Source organism: Nyctereutes procyonoides, unplaced genomic scaffold, assembly GCF_905146905.1.
Source record: "Nyctereutes procyonoides isolate TBG_1078 unplaced genomic scaffold, NYPRO_anot_genome, whole genome shotgun sequence".
Classification (NCBI taxonomy): domain Eukaryota; kingdom Metazoa; phylum Chordata; class Mammalia; order Carnivora; family Canidae; genus Nyctereutes; species Nyctereutes procyonoides.
This window is the reverse complement of record NW_026575030.1, coordinates 16,253,516-16,265,919: the sequence shown is the minus strand read 5'-3', so window position 1 is coordinate 16,265,919 and position 12,404 is coordinate 16,253,516. Positions and strand designations below refer to the sequence as shown.

General features: G+C 36.1%; 1 protein-coding gene across 4 annotated transcripts in view; it reads right to left on the bottom strand.

Annotated features, from left to right (window-relative positions):
* Nucleotides 1–207: 207 nt before the first annotated feature.
* The window catches only part of UGGT1 (UDP-glucose glycoprotein glucosyltransferase 1), a 115,038-nt gene continuing 102,841 nt past the window's right edge, over nucleotides 208–12,404 (bottom strand). For all 4 annotated transcript variants that reach the window (XM_055316058.1, XM_055316056.1, XM_055316055.1 and 1 more), the window contains 5 exons: nucleotides 10,923–11,083; nucleotides 9,786–9,900; nucleotides 3,768–3,884; nucleotides 3,119–3,287; nucleotides 208–1,028 (listed from right to left, as the gene is read on the bottom strand). In XM_055316058.1, the coding sequence (XP_055172033.1) occupies nucleotides 1,003–1,028; nucleotides 3,119–3,287; nucleotides 3,768–3,884; nucleotides 9,786–9,900; nucleotides 10,923–11,083 (588 nt within the window). In that variant the 3' untranslated portion in view covers nucleotides 208–1,002. The remainder of the gene's footprint in view (nucleotides 1,029–3,118; nucleotides 3,288–3,767; nucleotides 3,885–9,785; nucleotides 9,901–10,922; nucleotides 11,084–12,404) is intronic.

Sequence of the window (12,404 nt, the reverse complement as noted above, 5' to 3'; positions counted from 1 at the left end):
AAAGAGACAATCCCTTCCCCAGGAAGCAGAGGGATGAATGATGCAATGACCTTTCTGAGGGAGCCCTGAGCCCTGCGAGATGGATCACCAGAGGGGCTCGCTATGGCTGTATCCAGTAAGGAAATCATAACAGACTTTTTTTTTTTTTTTTTAGAAAGTGGGAAGAAAAAGCAGACCTTCACAAATACAAAAATTGTTTACAAAACAATTATCTAAAAAGTTTACTGGGGTTGGGAGGGGATTAAGAATCATGTTTTCATTTCAAATTAGTCACATGGTACTGATGGTTTATAAAAGAGAATGGTCAATTTCTGTTTTCCTCATTTCCCCTCAAACACCCCAGAGTCCTCCTACTTCTGCTATGTTCCCCACCTTCACCCCAACCCACCCCATCCTGTCCCCAAATTAATCTGTCCCGAGCCAACTCCAAAGACACATGATTGTTGGTTGGGTTTCAATTAGACAACTTAATGCTGGAGAAGAGAACAAAAGGACACAGGAGCACACTGGCATAAACCTCAAGGTGTGTGAACCTTGCACAAAGCTTCTGCCACACAGAAGCTTCTGCCACCACAGTGCAGACTGCAGACTGAGCTCCACTGCCAGTAAACTGAGGTAAGGAAGAACGTGGCTGCTCTGGCTGGTTGGCTTCCTGTGGTGATGCAGCATGTGTGTGCTCTTGGGTGTGGTCACCACAGGACTCATTTTCTTCCAGTTGCCTTTGCCATTTTCCCTTCTGGTCAGAAGACTGCTCTTTACAGAGTCTCGAAAGATCAGTCACTTGTCTTCCTATGAGGTACAAATCCAATAGAGCCTTAACTCTAAAAATCCAGAGCCCACTGGTATGCAGAAGTCAAAATCAAATGCTCAGAATCAAAAGGTGTGGCACACCTGCCCAGCCAGTTTATCAGCAGTTGTAGAGACAGATCAGAAAAAAACTAGCATTTAATATAAAAAGTGTTTTTCAAATGGTGTAATTTCCTATCTGCTTGTGAATGAAGATCATAACTCTTCTCGTTTCTGAGGTCCTATGGAAAAAGAGGACAATTGAAAATAAAATGGTTCAATCTTTAAGTTACAAAAATACAGACTGGATTTCTTTTCTGGTATTATAACCTATTAATTACAGCCCCACCTCCATTTTATCTCTCTTTTAAAATTTTTAGGAGCTCTGGTTTGGTGTATTGTATTTTGAAAAAGAAATAAAGATCTTTTTGGTTTTAAAAACACTGACACTACCTGCATACTCCTACTCCAGCAGAACTGTTTTCACAAATACAATATTTACTTCTGGTAAAAACGCACATATTTTTAGTCAGGATTCTTCTTTCTTCACTTAACATGTAAACATTTTCCTAAGTAAAAGTGCAGCTCATGTACTTTATACAGTAAAGTGCAGCTCTTGGATGTTTAAACTGTTTTTAATGCTTTTGGTTTATAAATAATATATTTCTCCATGTATATGACTTTTTTCTTGTGTGGACTTATTTCTTTAAGGTAAATTCTCAAGAAAGGAACTATCAAGGGAATAAACATGTTAATGGTTTCTGACAGCCAATTTATTATCTCCCTCCTTTTTTTAATAGAGGGTAAGAGGGGAGCTCACAGAGAGAGAGAGGGAGAGAATCTTAAGCAGCCTCCATACCTAGCACAGAGCCTGACAGTGGGCTCGATCTCACAACCCTGAGCCAAAATCAAGAGTCAGACACTTCACCAACTGAGCCACTCAGGCACCTTATTATTGCTTTTAATAAGGGCTGTTCTAATATACAAAGCTCCAGCAAGGTAGACCCAGAGCAGTTTCTTCACCATCTCCCAACCAACAAAGGGCATTATCAGAAACAATATACATATTTTTTCAATGGAGTATATATTTTAATGACAGATTCCTTTAATGTGATTACTGTTTCCTCAACTTCACTTATTATTTGTGTTCTTCTCTTATTTGAACAGTTTGTCTACATTCTTTATCTACATATCGACAGAAATCCTTTAGGTTTCACTACTGAATTTTAATTATTTTTATGCTGAATATCCAGCCTCTCGGCCGTGATACTTAACATCATGGTACAGCCTTCAGGATGTTCGGGTGAATCACTCAAGATCCATGTTCTGTAATTGATCTTTAGTTAGTTTTGAGCTGAATAAATGTTTAAAATCCAGATCTCAGCTTATTAATAGTTTACAAAAGGTCACTTTTGTATTCTAATGATTTTTGCCAACTGCATACCATTTGAGATGTATATAGCATAGGGAAAATATTACATGAACATTTAGTCCCGGCTATTCTTAGCCTAAATTAGCCTAAATTAAATAAAAACACTCTATCTTAGCCTAGTCCCTCTATTCTTAGCCTAAATTAAATAAAAACACTCTATCCTCCACCCTAATATGCTTCTTTGAAAGAGTATTTTTTTTCACATCAATATGTGCTTTGTCTTGATCCTAGATGTGTTCATTTACTAGTGCCTGGAGAGATTTAATAAAAAGCCAAGGAATAAGACAAGAGATCCCCAAAATAACACTGGGCTTGTCAGATAGAGGGAAGGACCTAGAACCTTATGCCTAAACAGGCCAACAACACACCAGAAGACTCCCTGCTTGTCTTATGTATCACAAAACTCATAGGCCTACCTAACAATAATCTCAATTAAAGCACCTTTTCTTGGGATGCCTGGGTGGCTCAGTGGTCATGCATCTGCCTTTGGCTCAGGGTGTGATCCTGGGCCCCAGGATTGAGTTCCACAACAGGTTTTCCATGGGGAGCCTGCTTCTGCCTCTGCGTATGTCTCTGCCTCTCTATCTCTGTATCTTTCATAAATAAATAAAATCTTTTAAAACAAAACCAAGTCAAAAAAAGCACCTTTTCTCAAAAACATAAATAAATAAATAAAAAGGCAAAGAAAAGAGGACAGTGATTGTATTAATACAATCGATGTATTACAATGGTAATACATACCATTTAGAAGGCCAATTTAAAAAAGGAAAATAAAAATATATACTGGTTGACGTCAGGACAGAAGTGCTGAGATTCCTTTTATTCATTATTCTGTTTCTGCAATAAACACAAATCAGGAACGTAAATAAGTACTTCTCTAGGGCCGAAGGTTGGACCTACCTTCCCAGCGTGACTCTTGTGTCGTCTTCTCCTTGTCCAGCACTCCTGTCTCTTTCTCCTTCTGGAAACGGGTCTGTAGCTGCTTGATCTCCTGGTCGTAGTCCTGCCACTCTGGGACAATTCGAACAGCTGCTTCCAGCTTGGGCTCTTTGGTCATTGGATTATTACACTGTGAAAAACCAAATCGTATACTTCAACCAAGGTAAAGACAGGGCACATTATCCAGAATTCAAAGGTATGTCTGTTCCTGGGTTATAAATCCCAACTGAACAAAAAAGAATAACACTGAGGAATCAAATGACAGATGAGCAGAAGCAACATGGTCACATAAAGCTTCTACAAAGTTGTAGGGAGTGACAGGAAAGCAGGAAAAGAAAATTCTTGTAGTAAAATCACAAGGCACAGAGATAATCCGTAAGAAAAGTAGTAACTTTGCTGGTTTTAGTGAAAACAGCCCCATCAGACACTAGAGGACTTGGCTACCTGCTGCAAGCAGCAGAAATCTATGTATGTTACTGTAAGACAAGATGCAGTGCCCCAACTGTAAAACCACAGAGAACACTAAGTAAGACTCTCTCTCTGTGTTAATAACGATCTAGTTGTAAATCACACTGGACTAGGACGCAGAAAAGAATCACAGAGAGCTTACCAAATCTATCGTTTTTGCCCTTTTCTTAGAGGCATCATCACACCACGTTTCACACCAAAGCCATTCTTGAGGGAGTGATTTAATTGGCACCTGATGGATCATGTTATTGGGCAAATCCTGTTTGGTAAAAAAGAAAATAAAACAACAATCTAAAGTTTTGGGAGAAATTTAAATGAATGAATAGCAAATTAGCGATGATAGTTGCTCATTACGTATCACATACCAATCACAAATTTTTAGAACTGAAAGGGTCTACTAAAAACCTTAGAGAAGCTAACATATTTGTGATGTTTTTTAAAACCACAAAGTTTAGAGGACTCAAACTACCTATGATAAGCACCTGAAAAATTTTAGCTTAAAATTCACAAATAACCTGCACCTAGACTTCCCTCCATGAGGACAATTCTAAGAAAAGGTACTACTGCCTCTTGAAAGTTAACTAATCATAGAGCGTGGTTTTATACTTCACAGTTTTGTATAAAGGAAGCTCTGAATCCACCTTGTCACCTGGGGCTTGATCCCAAGTGGACGAAGCTCACATGTTTTTGAGTCAACTATATGCCTTGAAGCTTTGTTCTCAGTGTTCCATTGTCTTGTAACAAACAACCAATATGATCCAGAAATTCCACTTCTGGGTATATGCAAAAAAGAACTGAAGCAGGGACTCAAACATATACTTGTATGCCAATGTTTACAAAAGCATTATTCACAATAGCAAAAAGCTGAAAATAAGCCAAATATCCATCAACAGATGAATAGATATACAAAATATGGGATATATATATATATATATATATATAATATAAAATGGAATATTCTTCCATCTTAACAAGAAGGAAATTCTGATGCTATGACATGGATGAAACTTGAAAATAGGGACGCCTGGGTGACTCAACAGTTGAGCATCTGCCTTTGGCTCACGGCATGATCCCGGAGTCCTGGGATGGAGTCCCACATCAGGCTTCCTGCATAGAGCCTGCTTCTCCCTCTGCCTGTGTATCTGACTCTCTCTCTCATTCATTCATTCATTCATTCATAAATGAAAGAAAGAAAGAAAGAAAGAAAGAAAGAAAGAAAGAAAGAAAGAAAGAAAGAAGACAAACTTGAAAATAGTATACAAAGTGAAATAAGCAAATAAGCTAGGCACAAAAAGGAAAAATACTGTATGATTCTGAAAGTATCTAGAATAGGCAAATTCATACAGATACAAAATAGAATAGAGGTTGCCAGGGGCTGGGGGGAGGAAAGAAGGGAGAGTTATCCTCTAATGTTTACAGAGTTTCAGGAGGAGATGATAAAAAGCTCTGGAGATGGTTAGCTGTAACAGTGTGAATGTACTTAATGCCACTAAACTATATAGTTAAAAATGATTAAAATGGGAAATTTTATGTTACATGAATTATACCTAATAATGTAAGTACAATAGACACTAACAGACAAAAAGAAAAAGAAAAAAATTGTTACTAGTAAACTTACATTAAGGAAAATAAAATGATATTCTTTAGGCAGAAGGAAAATGATCCTATATGAAAGCCCAGAAATGCAGGAAAGAATGCAGAGTAACCATGTAAGCAATTCTAAAATGACCAAATGTCAAGGAAAATACTCCTATAAAACATGCGGAATGCAACCAAGTTTTGCTGAGGTAGCATCTGATCCTTTCAAATGTACATATTAGAAAAGACTAAAAGTTATGAACTAAACACCTATCTCAAGAAATTAGGAAAAAAAATCAAATTAAATAAAAGAAAGAGGTAAGAACAATAAAGAACAATCAGCGAAATAGAAAAGAAACATATAGATAGGATGGAACACATTAAAAGATGCTTCTTTAATTCTTGGCGAGGTGATAAAGGAAAAAAAAGCACAATAAACAATGTCAGGAATTTTTAAAAGAGAAAGAGAAGATACCAGTATAGATCCTATGGACTTTAAAAATGATAACTGGAGTAATGGAAGCATTCTGGCTCTGGATATACATTTTCTTATGTGTATCATCAGAAAATTAATTACACAGTGTACTTAAAATCTGAGCATTTCACTATATATAAATTATATTGTTTTTTAAAATGAAAGGATAGTAAAAGCAATTTCATGACAATATGTTAAGGAAATTTAGAAACAACAAAAACAGTGATAACAGAAGTAATAGAAAATGTCAACAGTCCCATAACTATTAAAGAAACTGGAATCATAATTTAAACACAAAGAAATTAGAGGCTTCACTAGTGAATTCGACCAAGCATTTAAGCAAGAAATAAGGCCAACCTTATACAAACCAGTTACAGGTAAATGAAAACAAAAACAAAATCCAACTCATTTCATTAAGTCTCAATACCAAAATCTGATAGAGATATTATAAGCTAATGTCACATAAAAACATAAATGCAAAATTCTTAAATAAATACTTACCCCCAGAATCCAGGACTATATAAAAAAATAATAAATCATGATCAAGTTTGATTATATAATTCAGAAATTAGGTTTAGGTATAAAATTAACTATATTTATAATAAAAGAGAAAAGCATATCATCGCAGATGTCCAAAACAAAATTTAACACAAAAGATTTTTTTTTTTAAAGTAGCAAACCAAGACTAAAAAGAACTTCCTCAATGTGAATAATGGGTATCTATAAAACATCTACAACAAACATTATACTTAGTGGTGAAATGCTGAATGCTTTCATCATTTTGAGTCAAGAATGTCCACTATCAACATTTCTATTCAACATTATAAAAGTCCCAATAAATAGTGAAAGTGAGAAAAAAAAAGTTTTTGTTAACATAAGATTGGAAAAGAAAAAGTAAAACAGCCATTATCTGTAGATGATACACTTACATATATAGAAAAGACAAAAGTATATAAGATTAGCAGGGTAGCTGAATACAAAAATCAACTGCAATTCTAGACCAGTAACAAATAGAAACAAAAGCAGACTGTTGAGCACATGTTCCAACATACACCCAGAGACTGATGGCAAAGAATGCAAATCTTAGTGGTTCTGAACACTTATGGAAATCTCTGTTCAATTTTAGCTGACTACTAAACTAATCAAGCAAACCAAAAATGCAGACTTCACAGAAATGGTTTAGAACTCCAAAAACAACTACTACTACAATAAGCAGCAACAAACTCTGGGGAGGGGGAAAGTCTGATTTCCAGAGTTGCCACACTATATTACTTGAAATGTTCGGTTTTCAACAAAAATGAAGAGACTTGCAAAATACCAAATATATAAAACCCATATACAGGGGTAAAAAACAATCAATAGAAACTATACTTTTGGTGGCCTAGACATTGGATTTATAACACAAGGACTTTATCAAGTATCTTAAATATGTTCAAATAGGACAAAAGAAACCATGTCTAAATAGAACTAAAGGAAAATATGAGAATGATGTTTCAAAAATTTGATAATAAAGAGATACAAATTATACAAAAGAACCAAGCAGGAAATACACTGCTGGAAAACAATAATTTAAATGAAAATTTGCTAGATGGGTTTAACCACAGATTTGAGCAGCAGAAAAAATAATCAGTCAACTGAAGATAAATCAATTGATATTATTCAGTCTTGAGATTATCCAGAAGCAGAGAGAAGAATGAAGAAAACTAAACAGAGCCTCAGAGAACTGTGGGAAACCATCAAATAAATACATGAACACATACAATGGCAGTCCCAAGAGGAGAGAGAAAGAGGTAGAAATAATACTTAAAGAAACAGAATGTTCCAAATTTGGTGAAAAATCTTAATCTACACAAGCTCAATGAATTTCAAACAGGATAAATTCAGAAGAGATCCAACCTAGTTATATCATAATTAAACCATCAAAAGAAAAGACTAGAGAAAGTGACTTGTCAGGTAAGGGATTCTCAAGATTAATGCTAACTTCTCATCACAAAATATGGAGGCCAAGAATTTGTGGAACAATAGATTCAAAGAAAAACATGAGAAGGGGAAAAAAAAACTGTCAGGCAAGAATTTTATATCTAGCAAAATTATTCATCAAAAAACAATGAAGGAGAAAATTATACATTCTTCAAGAGTTTGTAGCTCCAGGGCTATCCTATCAGACAGATTATAGGGAGTCTTCTGGCTGAAACGGAAGGGCACTAGACAATAATTCAAATCCACGTGAAAAAATAAAAAGCAGCAGTAAAGGTATGTAGGTAAATATAAAAGATAATATCAATGTATTTCTTATGAAGAGTTCCTGCCCCCCCAATTTAAAAACAATTCCAAACAGTAATAATTATAAATCTGTGTTGGTGAGCATATGATGTATAAACATAAAAATTGTATGATAATAAAGTATGGGGACGAGGGGAACACAGCTATTTAGGAACAAAGTTTTTGAATACTACTGAAATTAAGTAATTAGTAACTCAAACTAAATTATCATAAGTGGGCAGCCCCGGTGGCCCAGCGATTTAGCACCGCCTTCAGCCTGGGGTGTGATCCTGCAGACCCGGGATCAAGTCCTGCATCGGGCTCCCTGCATGGAGCCTGCTTCTCCCTCTGCCTGTGTCTCTGCGTCTCTCTCTCTCTCTCTCTCTCTCTGTGTCTATCATGAATAAATAAATAAAATCTTAAAAAACTGTCATAAGTTAAAGTGTTAATGATAGTCATCAAGACAACCACTGAGAAAATAACTCAAAAATACATAGCAAAGGTAACAAGGAAATTTAAATGGCAGATGTAAATTCTACTTCACTAATGATTATATTAAATATAAACATAAAAAACTCTCCAAATGAAAGTCACATAGGATAATGATTCACATATACCAAATTAATAGACTGACAATAAATACTGGTCAAACATGAGCAATAGGAATTCTTACATGGCTAGTGGGAGCATAAATTACAACTACTCTGGAAAACTGTTTAGGATAATCTAATAAAGAAAAATACACTAATCTGATGACTTGGTAATTCCATGTGTTGCTGTACACACAACTGAAATATGTGTACATGTGCATCAAGACAGTTGCATGAATGATCACAGCAGCATTATCCATGGAAGACAAAAAATGGAAAACAACCCAAATATTGGATAAACAAAGCACTGTACCACTACACACAACAAAATGGATGGATTGTACAGACATAATGTTGAACAAAAGAAATTAGCTCAGAAGAGTGCATATTTTAAGATACTGAGGTAGGGAGGAAAAAACCATTCAAAACCAATCTATAGTATTTAAGGATACATGTTAAAGCAATAATTTAGAAATAAAGCATTGAGGTGATTACCACAAAAGTCAGGATGCTGGACACCTTTGTTAGAGAAGAAGGGTGGCTGCTGGGATGTTAGCAATGTTCTATTTTCTTTTCTTTTTTCTTTTCTTTTTTTGCAATGTTCTATTTCTTGAACTGGATGGTGGCATACAGGCATTTCCACAAAGAAATTAATGCATGTGAATATGTACATATTGGTATATTTTTGTTTTGTATGCTTTCTTTCATAGATGCTATATATCACAATAAAGGCTTTAACATGTTTAAATCAGACTTATGCAAAACAAAATATGTGAAACTAGGTATCTAAAACAAACTATAAACTCACTTCTGAAAAATATTTAGCTAATGCACTGATTTGGCTAAACTTAAGAAAACCCATGGTTTTTGACATAGAAAAAAGGGAAATTGAAATTGTGAGACTAGATACAGTGAATCCTTGCTAATTAGCTCCTAAAGAGAAACAAATTGCTCCTAGCAGGCAAAGAAACAAATTTATCAGATTACCGTGGGTACAATATTAAAAAATATGGTAATGGTTTGAAGAGGCCGCATCATCCTTCTATCTCCCTTCCAAACCAACATCTATGACATCTATGACTATGACATCTTTCAGGAGAGATAAAAATGTCACACACGCACACACTGCACAATTCCTTTCCACGAAGAAACAAAACACTGTCCTAACAGAGGAGAGAACAGAGAGGAAAATAATTCCTGACACAATACTGCATACCCATCACTGAAAGTATTAACCAAAAAAATAGCCACTTACTTGATCAAGATTTGAGAGGCTGTTAGGATCCTGACTCAGACCTTGGTACTGTCCCCTGAGTCTGTCACCAGCAGCTATTTTCCTAAACTTCTTCAGATCCACGACATACAGTGCACTGGATAGAGAAGAACTACTTGTTATAACCATGGATTGTGGCATCAAAAGTAACCTCACTAAATAACAGTCACCAGGTAAACATCCTGGCCTCTCTTTGAAAAAGTGAACTATGGCCTCATGGTACAGCTCAGGGTCAGTACGTGCCTCTTCAAAGATGCTCAGGAAATTATTGCAAAATCCATATTCTGCCATCACAAGCTCACTTTGTCACTCCTCCTTATTCAACTATCTTCCTTACTTAGCTGCCTTAAATCTCTGACAAAAGACAACTTCTATGAAATGTCAGCAGATAAAGTAATAAAAGCTAATCATCAAAGATACCCTGATGTCTTAAATGTTGCAGGAAAAAATCCCCACAGTGTTATGGATCTTCTGGACCAAGAACATAACTAAGGATAAATCACCAAACCTCAGAGATAAATATCTCTGTAAATGCTGCTACCTACACATCCCCTGACCTTCCAGATCTTCTAAACCACATCCGGCCCAGAGCAGATAATGTAACATTACACAGTCTGTTCTAGCAGTTCTACTTCTAGGATTCTGTCCTACAGATATGTCTGAAATATACTAAGTGATGTACCTAATTATTCACTGCAACAACATATGCCACAGCAAAAGATCATAAAAAACATATATCTACTGGAATCATATGTAGATGTAAAGGAAGGTCTCTCTCAACTCACTGACATAAGATGTAATAGAGATATTAAATAAAACAAGGCACAAAACTGTAAATATGATGGTATTATTTTGTGTAAAAAAGAAGTCTAGTTGTTTATGTAAGAACTAAGTTCTGGAAGGATATATATAAATTAATAGAAGAGGTTATCTGTTATAGAAGTGGGAACTGACTAGAAGACAGAAAGGACTGGGAAGATTCTTTTTCATGACATATTTTTTATAATTTTTATTTCTGAACCATATTAATTTATTACCTACTCACAATTTCTAATACGCAAAATAAATTTTTTAAGAAAAGAAAATCAAATAGCATTAGGAATATCGCTTTTTCAATACCTGATATGATACTTTCGCCCAGCCAAATGACTGGCCCAGTACCCTGATTTCCAGAACCTGTAGCCATCCATTTCTTTCCGGCTATCACAGAAGGGAGTATAGCCATAAGGAGCACCATCCAAGTTGAAATCTCTTAACTCTTTCAGATCTGTTCGTACAATCTGGAGAAAAGAAGATCCCAAGTCATTTGGTTTTTTTTGTTTTGTTTTGTTTTGAGTGTTTTAGAGGAAGAAAAGGAGAGGGAGAAGGTAAGAGAGAGAAAAGGGGTAGGGGTAAAGGGGAAAGGGAGAGAGAGAAACAGAGAATGCAAGAGAGAGAGATACAAAGGGCGAGGGAAAGGAAGAGAGAGACTCTTCAACAGGCTTCACGCCCAGCACAGAGCCCAACACAGGGCTCCATCTCATGACCATGAGAGCATTACCTGAGCCAAAATCAAGAGTCAGACGCTTAACAAACTGAGACATGTAGATGCCCCACAAGTCATTTGTTAAACAGCCATAAAGACAGCAGTTTCTTTAAAATACAGACTACCGGGATCCCTGGGTGGCTCAGCGGTTTAGCGCCTGCCTTTGGCCCAGGGCGTGATCCTGGAGTCCCGGGATCGAGTCCCGCATCGGGCTCCCTGTGTGGAGCCTGCTTCTCCCTCTGCCTGTGTCTCTGCCTCTCTCTCCCTGTGTTTCTCATGAATAAATAAATAAAATCTTAAAAAAAAAAATACAGACTACCTCACTGAGACATTACAGAGGGTAGCTCTGAGGTTAATAGCACAGGGTCTATGGGTAGACTCAGTCTAAACCCAGATTCTTACTGATTAGCTGACTGCCATCACTAACATGTAAGATATTTTGTATGGTGCCTGGCACACAGTATTCTAAGTATTCAAAAAGACAGAAATAAAACAAATTTACACTACTTAGCCTCTCTATGACTGAGTTTCCTCATCTGTAAAATGGAGACCCCACAGGATTACGTTAATCAATTTATGGACAAATGTGGAAAGATGTCTGACACATATCAAGTACTCAATAAAGAGTAAGTGTGCTTATATCAGAATCCAGAAAGCATGCTTCAGGTCTAGCCAGTTGTGATACCATGAGCCAGATGAGGCAGGTAATTCCAAAGATGTAGATGAAGTTTCTGGCCGTGTAGCTTTTACACATATTATATATCACTTCCATTCAGATGATTACCTCAGATTTCAGCCAGATCAGGGTAAGGGGGAAGGCTGTAAAGGAGAATTATAATCACACTTTTTGAGTTTGTAGGTTTTAAAACCAAAGTGTGTTCCTTTTAGGTCAAATCTTGACACGGGGAAGAATAGCTGAAGACTTCCAAATTATCAAGGCCAAGCATCTATCAACTAGAGCTTCCCCTCTCTTAACCATGTCAACAACTCCTAGCTTTTGGGTAAAAAATTGGAGATAATTGCAAGTACTGTTAAACCTCAATCTTCCAGTTTTTAGTTTTAGTTTAGTTTTTAGT